Source organism: Microtus oregoni, unplaced genomic scaffold (genome assembly GCF_018167655.1).
Source record: "Microtus oregoni isolate MIOR12 unplaced genomic scaffold, Mior012 000028F_ref0000031, whole genome shotgun sequence".
NCBI lineage: Eukaryota > Metazoa > Chordata > Mammalia > Rodentia > Cricetidae > Microtus > Microtus oregoni.
The window spans coordinates 10144518-10168125 of NW_024543087.1; the positions used below are offsets into that span (position 1 = coordinate 10144518).

At 49.7% G+C, this 23608-nt stretch overlaps 1 protein-coding gene across 1 annotated transcript; it reads left to right on the top strand.

Moving 5' to 3' along the window:
- Positions 1 to 1892: 1892 nt before the first annotated feature.
- LOC121464309 (cartilage associated protein) lies at positions 1893 to 19552 on the top strand. Its single transcript, XM_041677183.1, has 7 exons — positions 1893 to 2881; positions 7361 to 7510; positions 9237 to 9408; positions 13100 to 13228; positions 14495 to 14640; positions 16620 to 16703; positions 19060 to 19552. The coding sequence occupies exons 1-7, from the start codon at positions 2414 to 2416 to the stop codon at positions 19111 to 19113; spliced, it is 1203 nt and encodes a 400-aa protein (XP_041533117.1). The 5' UTR covers positions 1893 to 2413; the 3' UTR covers positions 19114 to 19552.
- Positions 19553 to 23608: the final 4056 nt, after the last annotated feature.

Below are 23608 nucleotides of genomic sequence, written 5' to 3' on the forward strand. Positions count from 1 at the left end.
CGGCAAGCCTGTAGGGGTGTTTTTTTCAATAATGATTGCTGCAGGAGGGCTCAACCCACTGAGGGCAGTGCCACTCTGAGTAGGTGGTCCTGGGTGGTAGAAAAAAGAAACAAGCTGGGCAAGTCACAGAGAGCAAACCAGTAAGTAGTGTTCCTCTATGGCTTCTTCTGTTCCTGCATCCAGATTCCTGCACTGACTTCTGATGATGGACCACAACTTGTAAGCCAAATAAACTATTTTATTGCTAAGTTGCTTTTGGTCATGATGCTTTAACACAGCAACATAAAGTACGGAGGACAAACACCCACCCTCCTTAGGTCTGAGGACGTCCTTCTGTATATGTGTTGCTTTTATTGGTTAATGAATAAAGTTGCTTTGGCCGATGGCAGGGCAGAATATAGCCAGGCTGGAAGAGATATATATAGAGAGTAGGTGGAGTCAAAGAGACGTCATGTAATTGCCAAAGAAGAAAGACACCCAAACTTTTACCGGTAAACCATAGCCTCATGGTGATACATAGATTAATAGAAATGTGTTAATTTAAGATGCAAGAGATTTCTAGGAATATGCCTAAGCTATTAGCCACTGTTGTAATTAATATAGTTTCTGTGTGATTATTTGGGTCTGGGAGGCTGGGAAATGAGAGAGCAGCCTCCATCTATAGATTACTAAGCCTAGGAACTCACATGTCAGGTAGGTACTCAACCACTGAGCCCTTCTGTAATGTTTTTGTTTTCTTTGATTGTTTTTTGTTTTGCTTTGGTTTTCTCTGTGTAACAGCTCTGGCTGTCCTGGAACTTGCTTTGTAGGCCAGGCTGGCCCCTAAGTCATAGAGATCCACCTGCCTCTACCTCCCAAGTGCTAGGATTAAAGCCATGTGCACCACCGCCACCCGGCTACTTTTCAATTTTTTAAAGTTTATGTGTACAGGTGTTTTTCCTTCATGGTGCACCACATGTATGCCTGGTATCTAGAGGGGGTAGAAGAGCTTAAATCCTCTGGGACTAGAGTTACAGAGACTGTGAGCTGCCATGTGCATGTTGAGAATTGAACCCAGGACCTCTGGGAGGGAAGCCAATGTTCTTGACCACTGAGTCATCTCTGCAGCCCCATTATTAATTAATTAGTATAGGAGATAAGGTGTGGCCATGACACCTACAAGAAAACCAATCCTTGGTTGCCATTATTTACCCAAGATGTGCCTGATTTATTCAGGTTTCTGATCTCTCCGAATCTAATTCTAATAGATTAATTCTAATCTAATCTTAGTCCTAAACAAAGGTCATCTGTTTATTGACTAGCAGACAATGTGGTTTGGAAAAGGAACGTTTGTCTTAATCAGTCTTCTACAGGAGTCTCCCAAAGAGCATCATTCTCCTGGCCCTGACTCGGAACAGCGCACTCAGGTACCGCAGCACGTGTGTGGAGGTCAAAGGACAACCCGGAGCATTGATTCTGTTCCTCCAGCATGTAGCCTAGGATTGAACTCAGGTTTGGTAACAAATGCCTTTAGCCGCTAATCTCAAAGCTCTAAATAAATTTTGGGTTTTTGTTTGTTTTAGACTAGGTCTCATTATGTAGCCTGGGCTGGCCTCAGCCCAGGGATTCACTGCCATGCCTTCGGAGTGCTAAGATTAAAGGTGTGCCGTCAATTTGTAAATTTTCATGAAGAGGAATATAGGAATTTTGGATTCTGTCCCTGCAATTTTGCTGTAAATTACTTCAAAAAATGTAGTTTTTTTTTAATTACTGTCTTTATCATTGCTCATGCACAAATTTCTCCAGCATACTCCGCCTTAGATGCAATGCATCCTCAACCCGACATCTCACACGATTTACAAAGAGCCCCCGGCATTCTTATTAACTTTATCTATGCAACGTCTTTTAAAATCTTAAAGGTTAGTGCCATTGCTATTCACAGTGTGGTCTGTAATCCCGCAGCCTCAGTTGTTCAGGGCAGGCGTGGTGGCGAATGTCTGTGACTCTCAGCAGTGGGGAGGGGGAGGACTTGGAGCAAATTTAAGTCAATCTGGACGATGTAGTGAGTTTAAGGCTAGCTTGGGCTATAGCAAAGAGAAAAAAAGAAAACACACCCCAATCCGGCCCCAATCCGGATGTGCTGAACAAGAAACTAGTGGAGTGCGGCCCATACATCCTTCAAGTGATTGCAAACTTTCTTTCCTTTCAGAGATGGGGTCCCATGTACCCCATGCTGGCCTGGAATTCCCTCAGGTTCTCCTCCCCACCTCTCAGACTCCAGGGCTGAGCGCCTCCCCAGGACACACCCTTCTCGGTCCCCGGGCGGGGAGGCCTGCCGGACGGGGCGGGCCACGGCCGGCGTCCCCGCCTCCGCTCCCGGGCCTGCCGCGTCGCGCGTCCTCCGCTCCGGGCTCGGGTCATCGGGCCACGCGTGATGGGGTCCCGCAGCCCTGCGGCCGCGTTGCTGGTGCTACTGAGTGCCGGGTGCGTGCTGCCACCGGGGCGCGCACAGTACGAGCGCTACAGCTTCCGCAGCTTCCCGCGGGACGAGCTGATGCCGCTCGAGTCGGCCTACCGCCACGCGCTCGACCAGTACAGCGGCGAGCACTGGGCCGAGAGCGTGGGCTACCTGGAGGTGAGCCTGCGGCTGCACCGTCTGCTGCGCGACAGCGAGGCCTTCTGCCACCGCAACTGCAGCGCGGCTACGCCCGCTCCCATGCCCGCCGGCGCTGCCGGCCACACCGAGCTGCGCCTCTTCGGCGGCGTGCTGCGCAGGGCGCAGTGTCTCAAACGCTGCAAGCAGGGCCTGCCCGCCTTCCGTCAGTCGCAGCCCAGCCGCGCGGTGCTGGTCGACTTTCAGCAGCGCGAGCCCTACAAGTTCCTACAGTTCGCTTACTTTAAGGTACGTGCGCTCGCCCCACCCAGAGCCCCGCCGCAAGAAGCCCCGCCCACAGGCAAAGCCCCGCCCCTGAGCCCCACCCGCCCAAGCCCCTTCCGACTGAATTTCGAACAGACGCCCCACCTTAAATTCCGCCTAGATGCCGGGCGGTGGTGGCGCACGCCTTTAATCCCAGCACTTGGGAGGCAGAGGCAGACGGATCTCTGGGAGTTCGAGGCCAGCCTGGTCTACAAGGACAGGAACCAAAAGCTACGGAGAAACCCTGTCTCGAAAAATCCAAAAAAAAAAGAAGAAGAAAGTTCCGCCTAGCTGGCCCAGTTCCCAAACCACACCCGCTCTATCCCAAGCCCCGCCCAGCAGGCCTGCAGTCCGGATAGCCCCGCCCTCAGCGGAGCTCCGCCCCATTCGAACCCCGCCCATTACCAGTTCTGCTGAGGACCCTTCCTTCCCACAGTCACCCTCTCTCAACCTGTCCCACTGATCACGGTCCCCATCTTGTCCCAAAACCCACCTCAGCTGAGCCCCGCCCAGTTGAGCTTCCTGCCAGTTCCCGGAGCCACACTTCACCTCCTAACCTCTCCACCTCTACAGTAGGGTCGGCTCCACAGAGCCTTGCCTCTGGGCTGCCCCTGAGCCCCACCTCACCAGGTCTCCCTCCACACCACCCCCAGATTCCACCTTATTCCACTGAGCATCTCCCCACCGAGCCCCACTCTTCTGAGCACCCACCAGCAACATCCCATATCGGGCCTCTTCTAGATCAGCCTTTCCTTCAACGTTGAGCGTCAATCCTTTGAATTAAAATTTTTTTCTTTATTTAAATTTGTGTGTGTGTGTGTGTGTGTGTGTGTGTGTGTGTGTACCATGCCACATATGTGTGAATGCCTTTGGAGGCCAGAAGAGGGCAGCGGAGCTAGAATTAGAGGAGGTTGTGAGCCACCCAATGCAACCCAATGAGTGCCCTTCCCCACTGAGATAATGGCTTCAATCTCCTTCCCTCAGGTTCTGCCACACAGCTCTTCCAAAGCTCTCCAAATCCTGCCTTGTAGGTGGAGTTTTTCTTTGGAACCACCAACTCCCCAAATAACAACACAGAGACTTTATTATTAATTGTAAATGATCAGCCAATAGCTTAGGCTTATTGCTAACTAGCTCTTATATCTTTTTAAAAAAGATTTATTTATTTATTATGTATACTGTATTCTTCCTGCACACCAGAAGAGGGTGCCAGATCTCATTATAGATGGTTGTGAGCCACCATATGGTTGCTGGGAATTGAACTCAGGACCTCTTAACCTCTGGGCCATCTCTCCAGCCCTAGCTCTTATATCTTAAATTAACCCATATTTCTTACCTATGCTCTACCACATGGTATGTTATATTCCTCTTACTTCTCTTTGCCTCTCCTCGCGATTCTGCCCTCTTCCCCACATTCTTTTTTTTCCCTGTCCATAAGTCCCGCCTAACCTCTTCCTGCCCAGCTATTGGCCATTTAGTTCTTTATTAAACCAATGAGAGCAACACAAGTTCACAGTGAACAAAAACACTGCCCTTCCTCATCTTAAACATGAAAATTCTCCCCCCCCCTTTTTGAAGCGTGGTCTTATGTAACCTGGGCTGGCTTCAAACTTGGTACATAGCTGAGACTGAATCTGGATTCCCCATCCTCCTGTCTGCTTACCTCCTGTACGCTCTGCCCCTCCCAGCGCCTTTGAAAATTGTTGCAGCCTCTTCTAAGGTGGCAAATATGTCTTGGGATGCCCCAGCAAAGTACCTGGAACTGGAGAAAGGGCTTCATAATGTGGCCTGCTCTCTGGGGACAGGCTTCTCTCTGCTCACAGAAGTCTGTGCCCTGTGGTTCACCAGGCTCGTCTCTGTTCCTTCTGTTAGAATCTAACGTACACAGTTCACTGCCTCCTCTTTACGGCTGCTTAACTTCTGCCTGTGATTGCTTGCTAAAAATAGCTACAAATTGCAGTTCCCTGCCCTTTAAGTCCTTGCTTGGGAGGTTGGAATGCTGGACAGAAAGGCCTCAGCTTGTTGGGCCTTCACTGAGCATGGTCGAGAGAAAACTCCTAAAACCCAGTTTCTGCTTTTTCTGGTTAAGAAGGATATTTTATTTTATTTTATTTTTATTTTTTTTTATTTTTTTGGTTTTTTGAGACAGGGTTTCTCTGTGGCTTTGGAGCCTGTCCTGGAACTAGCTCTTGTAGACCAGGCTGGTCTCGAACTCACAGAGATCCGCCTGCCTCTGCCTCCCGAGTGCTGGGATTAAAGGCGTGCACCACCACCGCCCGGCTGGATATTTTATTTTTTGCTCTTAATCATTTATTGTGTGTGTGTTCATGTGTGTGCGCACAAGGGGCACACACTGTTCGTGTGTGAAGGTCAGAGGACAGCTTGTTGGGAGCCTGCTCTCTCTTAGCATGTGAGCTCCAGGCATCAAACTTAGTCACCCAGTTTGGTGGCAAGCTCCTTTACACACTGAGCCCTCTTGCTGGCCCTTGTACCTCAGCCTAGGCCTCCGCCCAAGTCCTATCAGCCACAGGCCACACTGTCATTCTCTAGGTGGCAGCCTACACCTGGGAGCCTGCCCTCCTGTCCACCCACCCCTTGCCACGGGAAACCACCATTGTCTCTGATGACTTGCTTCAAATTTAGGGGCATTCTGGTTCAGATGGATGTCACCTTTTCTAACCTTATTCTCAAGAATTTGATGGGTCTCACAAGTTCTCTCTCTGTCTCTGTCTGTCTGTCTGTCTCTCACCCTAACCACCATCCCTGCCTCAGAGTGTTCCTTTGGTAGGCTGAAGGAGGCCTTATCTGCACGCATGATGGGGACCCTTCTGTCTGCCAGGATTCTGTCAACAGAGGCCTCTCAGGTTGTTTTGTGTCCCCAGAGGGAGGCTGGCTCATCACCATCTGCCTGCCTGTGTTAGTTGCTCCTCTGGTTACTGCGACAAAATGCCCAACAGAGATGCCTTAAGGAAGGCTTGTTTGGCTCACAGTTTGAGGGTAGAGTCCATCATGGGGGAAGTCAAGGCATCAATGCATGAGGTGGCTGCCCACAATGTGTCCCCAGTCAAGAGGCAGAGAGAAATGCATGCAGGTGATCAGCTCACCTTCCCTATTTTAAGTCTGGGAACCCAGGCTGTAGAATGGTATTTACCCACAGCTGGTGGATAATCACAATTAAAACTTCACGTAGATAACTTCTCACCAGCATGCTGAGAGGCTCATCTCCTCCATGGTTCTGGTACTAGATTCCATCATGTCTGAGATGGAGGTTTATTATCACACTGTCGCCTAAGGTCTCCCCCTCCCGCTCCCCCCCCCCCCCGCCACACCTGCCTGTCCTGGTAATACTGATCATGTGGTCAGCTGTAAACCCAGGGCTCCAGATCTGCCTGTTCCCGCAGACTCTGGATGAACTAACTGTCACCAACCTGATCTCTGAAAACAGTGTCTCCTTATAGGAGATGCCTCATGAATATTGTGGAGTATTTGTGAAGTAGGTGAGCCAGAGAGAGGGAGTTGGGGTCCCTGAGAAGGGAGGCAGACGGTTCTGTGAGAGATCTGGAAACAGTGCTTGACAGGTTGCCGCAGAAGAGATGGTGTGAGGAAAACTTACCAAGACGGTTGTTTCTCGAAGTGCATGCAGGTGCAGGGACCCACAAGGGATTTTTAATGCCCCAGCGTAGAGCCACTCGGTTGTACCCAACCCTTTGCTGGAAGGAGCGAGGGAGTGAGCAGTTACTTAGGAGTCAGGAGGAGTGACCATGTAGAGAAGGTCACCTTGACAGGATGTGTGACCTTCAGTTTGATACCATTGCAGTCAGGGGTGGCCATAGGGAGAGAGCCAGAAGACGGAAGAGACTACACCCCTCCCTTTTAGCTTCCCATTGGGCTCCTCCTGGGGGACCCCTGTGGAAGCCAGAGAGCCTGGGGACTGCTGTCAGTGCCACAGAGGCCATCCTCCTGGGACCAGGATGGTGGGGACCGTGGAGAGTAAATGAGGAAAGGCATAATGAAGCCATCGCCCGGTCACCTTCTGGGAACAAAGGCTCATCAGAGTGACTGGCCCAGATCTTGATAGGTCTTGAAAAGTCATTGACCTCTTAACCAGAAGTGTTATTTGGTGAGAAGGAACTAAGGGCTCCCTGAAGAGGCTGGGACTGTAGCTCAGCCAGTCAAGTACTTGCCTGGCTTGCAACAGTCCTGGGTTTGAGCCTCATCAACACATAAAACTGGCTGTATTCCTGGATGCCTGTGATCCAGGCACTGGGGAGGTAAAGATGCTCGGTCAGAAGTTCAAGGTCATCCACAGCCTTGAGGCCAGCCTGAGCTGCTTAAGACTGGGTCAGGAGAAAGGAAGGAGAGGGAGAGAGGAGGAGAGGAAGGAAGAGCTGAAATGAAGCTCTCAGTTCTCAAATGCAAGGTCCAGCATGTGTCTGAACCGTGATCCTCTTGCCATACGCTCAGGCCAATGACCTCCCGAAGGCCATCGCTGCGGCTCATACCTATCTTCTGAAGCACCCTGACGATGAGATGATGAAGAGAAACATGGCCTATTACAAGAGCTTGCCTGGAGCTGAGGACCACATTAAAGACCTGGAGACCAAGTCATACGAGGTACTCGCTGGCTTCACCCCGCAGTTGGTGCAACAGGATATGTTAAAGGAGCATGTCTTGGGGAGCAACTAGCATCGTTTTTCCTTTTAATTACATTCTAATTATTTAAAGAGAGAGAGAAGAGGTGTGTGTGTGTGTGTGTGTGTGTGTGTGTGTGTGTGAGAGAGAGAGAGAGAGAGAGAGAGAGAGAGAGAGCAAGAGAGCTTGTGTGGAGGTCAGAGGACAAGGCATAGTTCTCTTCTTTGACCAGGGGGGTCTAGGATTTGAACTCAGGTCCTCAGACTTGGTGGCAAGTACCTTTATCCACTGAGCTTTCTTGCTGGCCCAGATGCTGATGTCTAAAGAATGCTCTTGTTGTTTTCAGTGATATTTATTAGTTATGATGGTAGGAAACTGGCTGAGCACAAAATTCCCATGAAGAAAAAAATCAACAAATTGGGCATGGTGGTTTTGCCTATAATCCCAGCACTTGGGAGATGAGGCATTGATGACGGCTGACGGCTGTGGGTTCAAAGCCTGGCGGAACTACATGCACCGCCATGCCCTTTTATCTAAGCGTTAATGAACTTTACGTAACTCAGTGATTGGAGACAGCTTCATGTGTCATGTGACGGCTACAGGCTACAGAGAGAACGCGAGGAGTTTCTTTGTCACCCAGCCTGACAAGTTTCCTCCTGTTCCTTTTCATTCTGGCTGTCACCCAGCCCCTGACTTCTGGGAATCATTGATCTGATTTCTTTTACTGTTTCCTTGGTTTGATTTTGGTTTCATTGTCAAATACTTGCAATATTTTAAGTTGAACAAAGAAAGAAATATAGTGATTTGGGCTGGGGTATAGCTCAATTGGTAGAGTGCTCACCTAGACACACAAGGCCCCGAGCTCAGTCCCCAGTGTTGTATGAAACAGGATGTGATGGTACATGCCTGTGATTTCTTGGGCTGGCAAGATGGCTCACTGGGTAAGGGTGTTTGCTGCCGAGCCTAAGTTTGATTCCCGAGACTCACAGGGTGGTGGGAGAAATGTCTCCTAAACTGTTATCTGACTCTTTTTTTTTATTTATTTTATTTATTTATTATGTATACAATATTCTGTCTGTGTATATGCCTGCAGGCCAGAAGAGGGCACCAGACCCCACTACAGATGGTTGTGAGCCACCATGTGGTTGCTGGGAATTGAACTCAGGACCTTTGGAAGAGCAGGCAATGCTCTTAACCTCTGAGCCATCTCTCCAGCCCCTGTTATCTGACTCTTTAAGTCCACACTAAATAGTAAAAATAAGTTTTTAAAAAAGTGCCGGGCGGTCATGGCGCATGCCTTTAATCCCAGCACTCGGGAGGCAGAGGCAGGCGGATCTCTGGGAGTTAGAGTCCAGCCTGGTCTACAAGAGCTAGTTCCAGGACAGGAACCAAAAAAGCTACAGAGAAACCCTGTCTCGAAAATCAAAAAAAAAAAAAAAAGTTTTTAAAAAGTGGTTAAGGTCATTCTCAGCTACTCTGGGAGTTTGAAGTCAGCTTGGGCTACCCTGGGTTCTGTTTTTATAAGAAGGTACCTCTGGTGAGCGTATAGGCAAATCCACACTCATGTATATGGTGCCTGGTTTGTACCAAGTCAAGGGTCATCCAGGGCTGATGAAGCGTGGCTCCGTAGGGGTCATGATTCTTTGGGCGGGACAAGCGTGTCTCCTGCTTGTCAGGAGGGGCTTCACTGCATCTCCTTGCGTTCCAGAACCTGTTCGTCCGTGCGGTGCGGGCCTACAATGGGGAGAACTGGAGGACGTCCATAACGGACATGGAGCTGGCGCTCCCTGACTTCCTGAAAGCCTTTTACGAGTGCCTGGCAGCCTGCGAAGGCTCCAGGGAGATTAAGGACTTCAAGGACTTCTACCTGTCCATCGCAGGTTGGTGGTGGGCGGGGCCTGTGCTCCAGAAGCCTTGATTGGCATCTGAGGAACACTTTTTTTTAAAAGTATGATTATTTATTTGTTACCCTTAAAGACTTCTTTTTGACTGGACCCAGACTTAGGAGCAGAAGTCCTCAGCGAGGACAGCCTACGTCTCTCGGCAATCCATTCCTGGCCCTTTTCTTTGGCATCCTGCATTCTATTGGCCAAAAGTTTAGCATATTCTGCAGCCTCCTCCTTGTTTTTGCTAGTGCATTGCTTCTTCGGAGCAGCACATCAGTGTTTGTGCTACAGGACACACGGAGAAACGAGACACTGAATTTTGGGCGCTCTGGTCCTGGGCTTCTTGCTTTCTTTGTTTAAGGGCTCTCTGACAACGTACTAGGGACATCACCTTTACAGAGATTAAAACGCTTTCGGATTCTGCAAGCTCTGTTAGGTCCCAGCCGATGCGGCACAGTAGTGTCTGTCAGTCCAGGAATATTCTTCTCTCCTTTTCTTACAATAACCATGTTGAGAGCACTCAGACCGGCATCCACAATCCATCCACGAACAGACCTGTGTGCTTCCTCTCTCCTGTTCTCCTTGCTCTATAACAAGAATGCCCTGTACTCAACAGCAGGCACACTCTGCCATGGCTCAAAACACCTTGCTTCATGGGAAAGCCTTGTCTGTCATTCTTATCACCGAGTTGGACCTCATGACCTTTCCGCTCTTCACCGAGAGCATCAGCAGTTACTCCCGTGGCTGTGTGCTTCTCACAGAACGTTTGCGTTCATCATCCACGTCACTGAGTTTCTGACAGCTGGTGGCAGGGGATGAGATGACACACAGCCGGCTGCCTAGGAGGCGCCACGAAAAAAAGCAAGGGACACTTTTTTAAGATAGGAAAGACATTTGGTTTTCTTTTTGACCAGGTCTCACTGTGTAGCCCAGGCTGGCCTGGCTGTGTAGACCAAGCTGGTCTCAAACTTAAGAAATCTTTGTGCCTCTGCCTCCTGGGTGCTGGGAATAAAGGTGTGGACCACTGCACTCAGTTTAGTTTGGCTTTTGACTATGGTGGAGTTCTTAGAAGGTGGGCATGCTTGCTTTTTTCTTTATTGATATCTGAATGAGTCTTTCCTCAACCTGTTCTCCATCTCCATGCTCTCTTCTGAAATCATTGGTCATGACTTCACTGTGTTTTTGATTTTCAGTGGGTTTTTCATTTCTAGCATTCTGCCCTCCCCATTTCCACTTCCTTGAGAATTTCTCATCCATGTTGCTTCCTTCTTTCTAGATTACCAACTTTCTTTCTTTTCCTTTCTTTCTCTCTCTTTTTTTTTTTTGAGACAGGGCTTCTCCTGGAAACTCCTTCTGTAGACCAGGCTGGCCTCAAACTCACAGAGATCCTCCTTCCTCTGCGTCTCAAGTACTTGGGTTAATGGCATGCGCCACCACCCCCGGGCCACCAACAATCCTTTAGAGACATTTAGGCTAATTAATTTGTAAGTATTTCTAATTTGGGCTGGGCATGGTGGCACTCACCTTTAATCCCAGCAGCAGGGATGCAGAGGCAGGCGGCAGATCTCTGTGACTTCTGGGACAACCAGAGATACAGAGTGAGACCCATTCTCAAAAAATAACAACAAAAACAAACAAATGAGCAGGATTATTTGGTTTCTGACAGTTTTATTGGGAGTGCCCATTTTTGGCTAGAGCACTAGAAGTAGCCTCAGAATGTCACACCCAGAGATGTGTGATGTCTTTACTCTCTTATAGAAGGTGCCATTTACTTTATCTTTTTATCGCAATTCTGGGGATTGAGCCTAGGGCCTCACATATGCTACAGGAATGTTCAACCCCTACGCTCTGTCCCTAGCCCAGCCAGGGCTGTTCATTTTTAAGCATTTAGTTAGTGTTCTCCCTGTCTGCTGAGCAGGGCTGGCATTCTCTCCTGACTTCCTGATGTTAACAGTCAAACCTAAGGACTTCACATTCCTTAGATGCCTCTCCTCCTCATCCCAGCTCTGCCCTGATGGAGGAGGGTCATCTGTCTATGTGTTACTTTCATTGGTTAATAAAGAAACTGCCTTGTCCCTTTGATAGGACAGAAAATTAGATAGGCAGAGTAAACAGAACAGGATGTTGGGTAGAAGGCAGTGAGGAAGATGCCATGAGCTCTGGCCCAAGATGGATGCAGGTTAAAATCTTTCCCAGTAGGCCACCACCTTGTGGTGTTACACAGATTATTAGAAATGGGTTAATCAAGATGTGAGAATTAGCCATTAAGAGGCTGGAACTAATGGGCCAGGCAGTGTTTAAAAGAATACAATTTGTGTGTTGTTATTTCGGGTGTAAAGCTAGCCATGCAGGAGCCGGGCGGGACGAAAAGCAGGCCTGCTCACCTCATCTCTACACTGCCCTTCGAGATTCTCACCTCTATCACTTTTTGTCTGTAAAGGTTACGCATACATAAGTATTTCCTCGTGTTTTGTGTGTTTATTTTACATAGAGGTGGCCATAATATGTTAGGCTCTCTTCTGGTTTTCATTTTTGCATTTCACACATTCAACTCCATACATAGAATTTATATTATTTTGGGCTTGGGGTGTAGCTCTCAGTTAATGAACTTACCTAGCATGCACAGGGCCCTGGGTTCAACTCCCAGGTCTGCATTATCTGGTCTTGGTGGTGCTTCTGTTGTCTCAGCCAGGAGGATCAGGAGTTCAAGGCCTTCCTCAGCCACACAGGAGTTTGAAGCCAGCCCCGGGCTACATGAGCACTGACAATTTGCTATTGTTGCCTTTGTGGCCTGTTAGGCCAGCCCACTGCCACCGAGCTACACTCCTGACTGGGTTTAAACTGTTCAGAAAGTGGCGCTGCTCGCTGCTGAGGAGCCGTCGTGTCTTGACAGAGCTCCATTGCTGTTCATATTAATGTGCATTAGCATTCTTTGGCCATTACAATATTTTGGTTATAATTTTGTCTTTATTTGTTTTGTGTTGAGGGGTGGGGCTCCAGCGCTGTGGCACACTTGTGGTCACATGACAAGTTGTGGATGTTGGTTCTCTCTACACACTGTGTGGGTCCCCAGGATTCAACTTATATCTGCAATCTTGGTGGTGGCCTCTTTAACTACTGAGCCATCTTCTTTGCCTCAAGCCCCTTTTGGCAGTTCTATCCTAGGTGTTTGTCATTTTCTTTTGATCTTAAGATACTTTGAATATTAAAGATGGATGTCCCTTGATTTATTTAATTTATTGTTTTGTTTTTATGTCTATCAGTACTTTGCCTGCATGTGTGTCTATGGACTACATATGTGCCTGGTGCCTGTGGAGGCCAAAAGAGGGTAATGGGATCCCCTAAAACTGAGATTACAGGTGGTTGAGACCCACCATGTAGTATGGGGATCTGAACCTGAGTCTCTGGAAGAGCAGCCAGGGCTCTTCACCGCTGAGCCAGCCCTTAGCTCCAAGTTCTTTATTTTAAATGTATTCTTTTTTCTTTTACCTGTATGTGTGTGGCAGGCAGAGCTAGACCGAAGGTAGGAAGGGGCTGGGGCTGAGTTAGTAGTGGTGGAACACTCGCTGCTGAGAGTGTAGGAGGTCTTGCGAGTCATCCCTAGAGAGGGAGGGGAGGGGAAGGGAGAGGAGGGAGGGAAGGAGAAAGGTTGAGACTGTTCTGAGAATTCGTATCTGTTTTGCAGACCATTATGTAGAAGTTCTGGAATGCAAGGTTCAGTGCGAGGAGACCCTCACCCCGGTCATAGGCGGCTACCCCGTAGAGAAATTCGTGGCCACCATGTACCACTATTTGCAGTTCGCCTATTATAAGTGTAAGTAGCCCCATGCAGGACCTTGAATGAGGTCCCAAGACTGTCCTGTTACCAGCTATGGTGGCTGAGAAGGCTCATTAAGGCCATGTACATGGCTGTCCGCGAAGAGGCCTCTGGCTCCGATTAGAGCGGAGACCCTGAGCCTCAAGGCTTGACTCCTGTTCCCTGGGAAATCTTTGCTTTCCAGGGATGTAGATAGGTAGTGTAAATAAAAATTAACATTTATTGAACGTAGGTGTAATTTACCTTGAAACCTTCACGCCCAAACTGTGTGGGAAGAGCCTTGAAGTTCAGGTTTTAAAGTTGTTGTGACGGAAAACAACCACTAGGTGGCACAATTGAGCCATCTTCAGCTAGGTCATTCCTGCCAACCAGAATTTTGTTACCTAATAGAAGTGGCCACGAAGGTGCCTGAATAGATACCCTGGGTTTTGTGTCTCATTTCTGCTTTGCCTGACTCCCCTCCCTCCCAAGACAATGCCACTCTGCAGAGTCCTTATGTTGATGGTGATGTGGGGGTCTAGTTCTGAGCAGTGGGGCAGGAGCAGGAGATGGCAGGACAAGGTAACCTTTGACTCTTCCTTGTCTTGAGGGCCTACCAATGGTTTCTCTTGTTGGTTTCTGCAGTTTGGAGTCTTAGTGTTACCTATCATCTATCTATCTATCTATCTATCTATCTATCTATCAACCAAGTCTCATGTAGCCCAGGCTGGCCCCAAACTCACTGTATAGCCAAGGATGGCCTTGACTGTTGAGCCTCCTGCCTCCACCTCCCAAGTGCTGGGAATATGCTGTTATGTGTGGTTTGTGGAGAACTGGGGATGGAAGCCAGAGCTTCATGGATGCTCAGAAAGCATTCTACCAACTGAACCATACCCCCAGCCCTTCGTTATGCCTTTCACATATGGTTTGGTTGGAGGAGGGCCCACCTCCTCTCGTATTGTTGTCCTAGCCTGGTGGGACTCAGGAACTCAGCCTCCAGAGGGAGGCGTGTAGTTAAACAGCCTGTGTCTTCCTCAATCCTAGTGTGACCCAGGCCTTGAGACCCACTTCCTGCGACCAGCCCTGATTGTCTGAAATCAGCACAGCCTGAGGGTGGCTCGAGGCCTCTGCCTCCTTAGCCTGTGCCCTACTCACCTTCTGAGGTCAAGGGTTTTCTAGAGGAGAGCCGGGAGGAAAACCTTAGGCCTGGTCTCTTCCTGGAGGAAGGTTCTGAGGTAGCCCCAGAGCTTGCTCGCCTGCTTAGCCTCTTCTCTCTGGTTCCAGTGAACGATCTAAAGAACGCAGCCCCCTGCGCCGTCAGCTACCTACTCTTCGACAAGGATGACAAGGTCATGCAGCAGAATCTGGTCTACTATCAGTACCACAGGGACAAGTGGGGCCTCTCGGACGAGCATTTCCAGCCCAGACCCGTGAGTGTCCCACTCCTTCCTTCCTCCTTCAGGAGACTGCCTTGCCCTTCAGAGAGAGAATCAGTTCTGAAATTAAAGAACTCTCTCTGCTTCTGGTTACCGTTGGTTTCCTCTGTCCCTCTTGAATCGGGCCCTGATTCTGTAACCCTGGTTGACCCAGAAGTCACTGTGTAGACCAGGCTGTTCTTGAACTCACAGAGACCCTCTTGATTCGGCCTCCTGACTGCTAGGATTGGAGGCTTATACCGTCATACCCTGCTGAATTTTTTTATATTTTTACTTATTTATCGTGTGTATGTATATGGTCCTGCACATGCAACAGCGATGCATGTGGAGCTCAGAGAATCAGTTCCCTCCTTCCACATGTGGGTCCCAGGGATTGAACCCAAGGGGTCACGCTTGGTGGTGAGCTCCTTTACCCAGTGAGCCATTCTCCAGGGCCCCACAGCTTTTTAATTTCTTCTCTGAGTCCCTTTATTTACTTATCCACACAGCCTGCACTTATTTTTTTTATTATTATTATTTTGTTTTGTTTTGTTTTTGAGATAGGGTTTCTCTGTGGTTTTGGAGCCTGTCCTGGAAATAGCTCTTGTAGACCAGGCTGGTCTCGAACTCACAGAGATCCGCCTGCCTCTGCCTCCCAAGTGCTGGGATTAAAGGCATGCGTTACCACCGCCCGGCCCACTTATTTTTTGTTAAGATTTATTTATTTATTTAATTACTTATTTATTTATTATGTTTTACAATGTTCTGCCTGTATGTATGCTTGCATGTCAGAAAAGGGCTCAGATCTCATTACAGATGGTTGTGGTCACCATGTGGTTACTGGGAATTGAACTCAGCACCTCTGGAAGAGTAGTCAGTGTTCCTAACCTCTGAGCCATCTCTTCAGCCTTTCTTCCTTTTTTTTTGGTACAAAGTTAGGATTCTACTACACGTGCTGTTTTTGTTACTTACTTTGTCGTCCCCGGTCATCCCTCTCCCTGTACCTCTTCCTCCTCCTCCGCCACTTTTATGGTGTTAGAAGCCAGGAGCTCTCCTCACGTGCTAACCAGGTGCCCTGCCGTTGAGCCACGTCCAGCCCTTGGTCTTTAGAGTTTTGCTGCCTAGCCCAGGCTGGTCCCAAATTTGCAGTCCTCATGCCTCTGCCTCTGCCTCTGCCTCCCAAGTGCCGGGTTATAGACTTTTATGGATGAACCATCACTTAATTCCTTTGGCAGATAAATGTGAGGCTTTATACCTATTGTCAGGGGGTTAATTATATGTGACTTATAATATATTTGTCACTTTTGGGCATGGTGGCTTATGACTGTAATTCTAGCACTCTGGATGCATAAGCAAGAGGACTGTCATGAGTGTGAGGCCCGGCTGGGCTACCAAGCAACACCTGTCCCAATAAAACTGAAACCCAGACTAGATTTTCATAGGTAAATCTTCCGCTTATCAGTTCCTTGCTGATCATACATGCACACATTTACTCAGTTGCTCCTTTTTTTTTTAAGCTGTGGGGATTGAACCCAGGACCTTGTGTGTACCGGTCAAGTGCTCTACCACTGAGCTTCACTCCCAGCGTTCTGTGTTTTGGTTTTGAGACAGGGTCTCATATAGCACAGGCTGGCCTTGAACTTGCTAAGGATGACTCTGAACTTCTTCTGGCTTCACTTTCCAAGTTCCAGGATTACAGCCATGCACTGCCACAGTTGGTTCATACCGTCCTGGAGTGGGTCCCAGGGCTTTGAGCATGCCAGGCAAACATGATACCAACCACGCCCAGACCCTTCCCCCATGCTAAGAACCGTGATATTGTCTATATCTGATAGAATTTGCCCTCGTGTCTCCATAGTTCAGGGTGTCGGGTACATTCCCATCTGCACAACCTTTCCATGTCCGCTCCTGAATGCTTGTACTCCATGCCAACTTGCTGTCAGCTCTCAGACGAGAAACCTGGTCGTCTGATGGTTCTCGCTTGTGTCCAACAGGAAGCAGTGCAGTTCTTTAACGTGACGACGCTCCAGAAGGAGCTCTACGGCTTTGCCCAGGAACACCTAATGGATGATGATGAGGTAAGAGCTTCCGTGCTCTGCACGCGTCTGCCTGAGAGAGACCATGACTCATGTCTCTGTCAGAGTCCCTCGAAGGCTGAGTCCTTCCTCAAGAAACAGAAGGGGCCCTCGAGGGATCAGCTGCTGTGGGGGTTTTAATGAAAGCCAGGGCTCTGGTGTGGAAAAGTCCAGCTCTCTAGGAGGCCAAGGCTGGGCTGCTATTTCTTCTGTGGGGGAAATGCGCTTGGAGTATGCACCAGATGCGTGTGTACGCACGTGCGTGTGTTGTAGGTTGGGGGCACTTGTCGCTGCTTGCGTGGGGTTAGAGGACAACCCTGTGGAGTCAGTTCCCTCCCTCCACCTTTGTGTGGGTTCCAGGGATTGAATTCAGGTCACCAGACTTGCAGGGCAATTACCTTACCCACTGAGCCATCTTGTTGGCCCCTCCACCTGATTTCTTGAAGCAAAGTCTCTTGCAGAACCCGGAGTCTATTCATTCAGCCAGCGTGACCAGGCGGCAAGCTCCTGGGTCCGCCTTCCTCTGTCGTCCTCCCCAGTGTCGAGGTGACAAATGTGTGTGCCTTGGCGGTATTTGCATACAGACTGGGGATCAGAACTCAGGTCCTTAAGCCTGGGCAACAGGCATTTATCCACGGAACCATCTCCCCCCGCCTTCCTTTTTAAGACAAGGTCTTGCCATGTGCCCAGGTTAGCCTCAGCAGTGATATGTGGCCCGGGCTAGCTTTGACCTGCCCTTTCTCCTGCCCAAGTCTCAAGTGCTAGTGAATATGTGTGTCTCACCGTGCCATTTATATATATATATATATATATATATATATATATATATATATATATATGTGTGTGTGTGTGTGTGGGAGGGCCAGGGGCATGTCACAGCCCCGTATGGAGGTCAGAGGACAGCTTGAGGAAGCTGGTTCTCTCCTTCACCACCTGGGGGCCAGGGATTGAACTCAGGTCATCGGGCTCCATAGCAAGCACCTCTACCCACTGAGCTATCTCACAGGTTCCCACACCGTCATTTCTAGTGTCGTGAGTTTCACTTGTTCCGCACGCTGGAGACACTTTGCATCCCGTCCCATTCTCCTTCCAGGTTATTGTAATTATGTCCTTGCTGCCAGCAGTTCATCTGTTGTGGCAGCCGATTCCCTGACTGGATCTCCCTTAGCCAGCCCTTTGTTTGTTGGAGGTGTTTTGTGTTTTGAGACAGTGTCTCATGTAGCACAGGCTGGCCTCCAGCTTGCAGTGTACCTGAGGATGACCTTGAACTTGTGACCCTCCTGCTGAGACCTCTCAAGTGCTGGCGTTGCTAGCGCGTACCACCATGCCCAGGGTCAACCCGGGGACCCGACACATGCCAGGCGTGCACTCTGCCTACTGTACGGCAGATATCTCTTCTTGACGCATCCTGACTTTGAGTGGAGGGGCATCCGGGTCACAGAGAAGCCATCTGTGGATACCCCTATAATTTATTTAGATGGATGCCTTTGGAAGGAACTGGAAAATGCTTTGTACAAAAGCTGGGAACTTGGTGTGTTTGGAGCCAGAAGAGATCTGGGAGCTGGTACTGCCCTGATCCTTCACATCCTGGGAGAGCCTGGGGGAGGGGAAGCTCAAGGAGATGCTGGGCCAGGCCCAGAGGCTCTGTGCTGCCTCTTCCCTGCTCCTCTCCACCTCTGAGGGAGACGGGGTCAGGGGAGTTTCACCGTGCTGATTCACATGGCCATTGCCACTAAGGAAGGAAGCGTCAGCCCTTTGTGAAATAGGAGCGACCATAAGTTATGAGAACGGAATACCAGTTGGGTATAAAAGTGCTGTACCAGTGAGGAAGTGGGGACTGGGGACATAGCTCAGTAGTATCGCATTTACCTACGATGCACAAAGCCCTGGGTTCAATCCTCAGGGCTGCTAAATAAATAAATGATGCTCAGGCCTGCACCTTAGATTGGGTCTCCTTGAAGAGCGTCCCAGGGATGTGCTCAGAGCGAGTTTGGCTGTGGTGGTGTGGGAAGTGTGGGCTGCTGGTCAAAGCGGAAAGTGCCAGTTCCTGAGGCAGAATTGAGGAGTCTGGGGGCAGATAGAAGGACGCCCAGAGCAGTGAACCATCTGGAACCTTTCAGAGTGGTGGCTAGATGACCTACATGAAACGGGTTGTTTTTGGGGTGGCAGGTTGGGTTATCTGTGGGGTGGCTGGTCACTTGATGCTGAGGTCACATGGGGTAGAAGATAAGACTCCGTTCAGTGAGAGGACTCAGGTCATTTGGGCTCTGAGCTTTTCCCAGAGCCCACAGCCAGTGGTGGCCTCTTGGATGCCTTTCCTGCCATGTGGCCCTCCTAATGTGTCTGCCCTCTCTTCCAGGGAGAGGTTGTGGAATATGTGGATGACCTCCTGGAGATGGAAGAGGCTGGTTAGTCCACAGCAACTACAGAGACTTCTCTTTGTGTTCCTTCTTCAAGTGCCTGGGCTGTTGATACCTCAGAGCCTCCCCTTTTAAAGGCAAGGGGAGCCACCATCCCTTTACTACACGGAGCCAGGGTCCAGCCTGCCCTCCCTGTGTTCACACCTGTCCACCCAACTGCTTTCTCTGTACTCACACTCGTCTTCATGGTCATGTCTCCCCAGCCATCTTCCTCTCGTTCACACCTGTCTTTCTGTCCACGTACACCTCCGCGTCCTCCCATCTGTCCTCCCCATGTTCATCTCTGTCTTCCCTCTGATCCCTCCTGTTTCCCCCATGTTCAGAAAGACAGTCTTCTGTGGTCTGTTTTTTTTAATCCCTAAAAAAAACAGTATTATTTTTTAAGTAAGAAAAACACTAAAAGATGATAAATATATTTGAAGAATTCTTTGGTCTCTCTGGTCTTCCAGACCTCGTCTCCTTCACGCCACTTGTTAAGGATGAAAGATGGCAGAAGATGAAGGCTAAGCTGCCTGGGACCTCATGATGGTCTTCACTTGGTCTGACCCAAGTGACGCCTGCACCATTGAGAGACAAATTAGTAGATGCACAGAAGAAGGCGTAGGCCCAGCTCCTTTGAGTTTCAGACTATAATGGGTTTCAGTGCCCAGTTACAAGTCCCTGAGTTAGAAAGGGGCGGGCTCTAGTTTAGTTTGCTCTTCTAAGGGTTGTTGCATTCCTATCCTGCATCAGGGGCCTTTAACCCACAGCAGAGGTCCAGTGCAGAATACCCAAAGGGAAAGAAAAGCCTTCTCGTCTTAGTTTCTGGTCCGGGAGTGGGGACAATACACTGACACAGCAACTTAGCCAGGGTTTTTTTCTGCCTCACAGCTGGAGGGTGGATTCCATCATGGCAGGGGAGCCATGGCAGCAGGAGCCTGAGATAGTTGGTCACGTCGCACCTGTAGACTGTGAACGCTGGTGTTTAGCTCACATCCTTCCTGGCTGTCCTGGAACTTGCTCTGTAGACCAGGCTGGCCGCAAACTCAGAGATCCTCCTGCCTCTGCCTCCTGAGTGCTGGGATTAAAGACATGCGCCGCCGGCGCCGCCGCCACCAAGATCACTTCCTTTTTTTATTATGTCTGGGCTCAGGCCCCAGGAATGGTGCTGCCCACACATAGGGTGGGTCTTCTCACCTCAGGGAATGTAATCTAGGAACTTCTTCACAGACGTGCCCAGAAGCTCTTCTCATGGGCGATTCTGGATCCTGTCAAGTTGGTGTTCAATGTTAACCACTATGCTGCTTTCTCAGTTTAGAATCTGCAGGAAGAGGGACATTCATGGGTTTGTCGGAGCCAGTATGTCCTGGGTGTGGGATGCTGGCTGGGGAGAATGAGGCAGGGAAGAGCAGGAGTTGGAATGAGGGGAAGTGAGACCAGACTCACTGAGAAGGTGATGCCGAAGCCAGGGCTTTGGGGCATCAAGGTTTCAGGATGTAGCATTCCGGATCTAAGGAGGAATAGGGGCCGAGTGCCTGGAAGGAAGGACACTGAGATAGGTGTGATTGGGGAGTGGCAGGGAGGCCAACTAGGCAGGCACCAGGGAGGGATGGCTAGGCAGGCACGTGGGCTGGATGTCATCAACTTGACAAGATTTAGGGTCATCTGGGAGACAAGTCTGTAGGTGTACCTATGAGGATGGTTCTGTAGGTAAACTGAGGTAGAAAGACCCACCCTAACTGTGCATGGCTCCCTCCTGGGCTGGGGCCTTAGACCCAAGAAAGGAAGAAAGAGGGGGCTGGAGAGATGGCTCAATGGTTAAGAGCACTGACTGCTCTTCCAGAGGACCTGGGTTCAATTCCCAGCACCCTCATGGCAGCTCACAACTGTCTGAAGATCTAGTTCCAGGGTACCTGACACCTTCACACCGATGCACATAAAATAAAAGTTAAATAAACCATAAAAAATAAACAGACAGACAAGAAAAGAAAGGAAGAAAGTGAGCTGGGTACCAGCCTCCTCTCCCTCTCTGCTTTTTGAGCTAATTGGGGGTGACCAGCTGCTGCCTCCCATCCCTTTTTCCCACAGTGGAGTGTATCTTCCTAAACTGTAAGCGGAAATAAACCCTTTCCCCCTAAACTGCTTCTTGTCAGCAGTTGGTCACAGCCCCAGGGGAGTAGCTAAGTGGGTGGGGGAAGGGTGGCGGCCTGACGTTGGTCTGGGAGGCTGCAAATAAGATTGGAATACTCAGAGGGCAGCGCCTGAGGCGGGGACCCCAGCAACATGGTCTTCCTTTTTCATCTATGTGGATGTGTGTGGGCATGTGCATTCCGTAGCAAGCATGTGAAGGTCAAAGGGCAACCTTGGGTGTGGACTCAATGTCCCTCTTGTTCACTGTAGTCCACTGTAGTTCGTCTGTAGTCCAGGCTAGCTGACCCAGAGTGGGCCCAGTGATTCTTCTGCCCCTGCCTTTTCCCTATGCCTGGCATAGGAATGCTGGGGTTACAGATGTGATTCTGGGGGTTTGAATTTGGGTCCCCATCATTGTGAGGTAAATACTTTACCCACTGACCATGACAGCCTGTTCTAGGGATGTTTTGGCAACCTTTAATGGCTGGTGATTGCTGCTAAGGACTTTTCTCTTCAAGAGAAGCCACAGGTCTGTCATAGCCAGCATGCCTGGGGTTCTGGGGTTCTGTGAGTGTCTGGGATATCCACCTACCAGTGAGTCCCAGCATGTCAGTAGCACACAAAACTATCAGTGACAGAGTGCTGTATATGATGAGAGGCTGCCTTGGGGAGCCGAGAACAGAGCCCAGGGCCCTGCAGGAGATGAGGAAAGACCAGAAGAGCTAGCCTTGGGCCAGAGAAGGCCAGGAGGATGTGGGGTCCTGGAACCTGAGTTTTGTTTTTTTGAGATAGGATTTCTCTATAGCTTATAGCTTTGGAGCCTGTCCTGGAACTAGCTCTTGTAGACCAGGTTGGTCTTGAACTCACAGAGATCCACCTGCCTCTGCCTCCCGAGTGCTGGGATTAAAGGTGTGCACCACCACCGCCCAACAGCCTGAGCTTTTTTTTTTTTTTTTTTTGTATTCAAACATGTAAGCCACTTGTCTAGTTTGGGACCTTGTATGTGTAGTAGCAGGCACAACATTTGCTGACCATTACAGATTGAAAACACACAAAAGACTCTGCATTACGCAGGTTAACCGAGGCAGGAAACCACGCATGGGTGGGCACGGTAGCTCAGGTGGTAAAGTGCTTGCCCTGCCAGTGTGGGGACTGGAGTTCCAGCCTCCAGAACTCACCTTAAAACAACAGCAGCTGGTAGTGTAGCTCGTAGGTACAGGTGTTCAGTTCCCCGGACAGTCAGCGAAGGTTCGAGCCAACTGCTGCAGGCTGTCCTCTGACTCTCACCTGCACCACACACGCTAACTAAAAATGTTAAAGAACAAAAGCTGGGCATGGAGGTGGGCTGGGGACAAAGCTGACTTCTTCAGGCCAATGAGGACCCTGTATCAAAAAAAAAAAAAAACAAAGATAAATAGGACCTAAGGAATGACACTTGAGGTTCTCTGGCCTATACACATGTGTACACACACACACACACACACACACACACACATACACGGCTTTTCCCAGCTTCTTTTTTATTTCCTAGAATATATTTTTAACCACTTGGGAACTCAACAACATCCTGTTCCCCCTGCACGTCAGCCATCCTCACTCCTGCCCCTCTTAGAGCCACCCTAGGTAAGAGCCACCCCCAAGAGCCACTCCCTCTAAGAGCCACTCCCCCAAGAGCCATTCCCCCAAGAGCCACACCCCCTAAGAGCCACTCCCCCTAAAAGCCACCCCCCCCAAGAGCCACTCCCCCTAAAAGCCACAGGATGGGACTTGAGCATTTATGAGACCTCAAAGCCTGCCTCCACAGTGCCACACTTCCTCCAACAAGGCCACACCTACTCTAGCAAAGCCACACCTCCTAATAGTGCCACTGCCTTTGGGGGCCATTTTCTTTTAAACCACCACAAGGCGTTTTGCCTTTGTGTATGTGTGTGTCAAGTGTGCGTACCTGAAGAGGCTAGAAGATGCCCTGAAACTAGAATTTCAGACAGTTGTGAGCCACCAGTAGGTGCTGGTAATAGAACCTGTGTCCTCTGGGAAAGCGGTCAGTGCTCTTGACTGCTGAGCCTACTCTCCAGGCCTGAAGGATTATTTTAGCTGCTGTAGGTGGGTCTGATCCACTGTGGGTGGAGCCATTTCCTGGGCAGGTGGTCCTGGCTGTATAGAAAGCCAATCAGGCGTGAGTCTGTGAGTGGACCAGCAAGCTGTGATCCTCAGTGATTCCTGCCTGCGGGGTTCCGGCTTGAGTTCCCGCCCTGCCTTCCGTCAAAGGTGGATGGTGAGAACATCACGGGATGGCGTGTTCTCCTTCTTCAGCTTGCCCCACCCACTCTCCTACCAGAGAAGGAGGATGGGGTTGAGAGTCACGAGGCGGGGACATGA

Bases quoted from the DNA above. Each gene is read 5' to 3' on its own strand.
- LOC121464309 (XM_041677183.1), top strand. From the start codon at position 2,414: ATGGGGTCCCGCAGCCCTGCGGCCGCGTTGCTGGTGCTACTGAGTGCC. The intron at 14,641-16,619 runs GTGAGTGTCCCA...TGTGTCCAACAG, and splicing joins AGCATTTCCAGCCCAGACCC to GAAGCAGTGCAGTTCTTTAA. The intron at 16,704-19,059 runs GTAAGAGCTTCC...CCTCTCTTCCAG, and splicing joins ACCTAATGGATGATGATGAG to GGAGAGGTTGTGGAATATGT.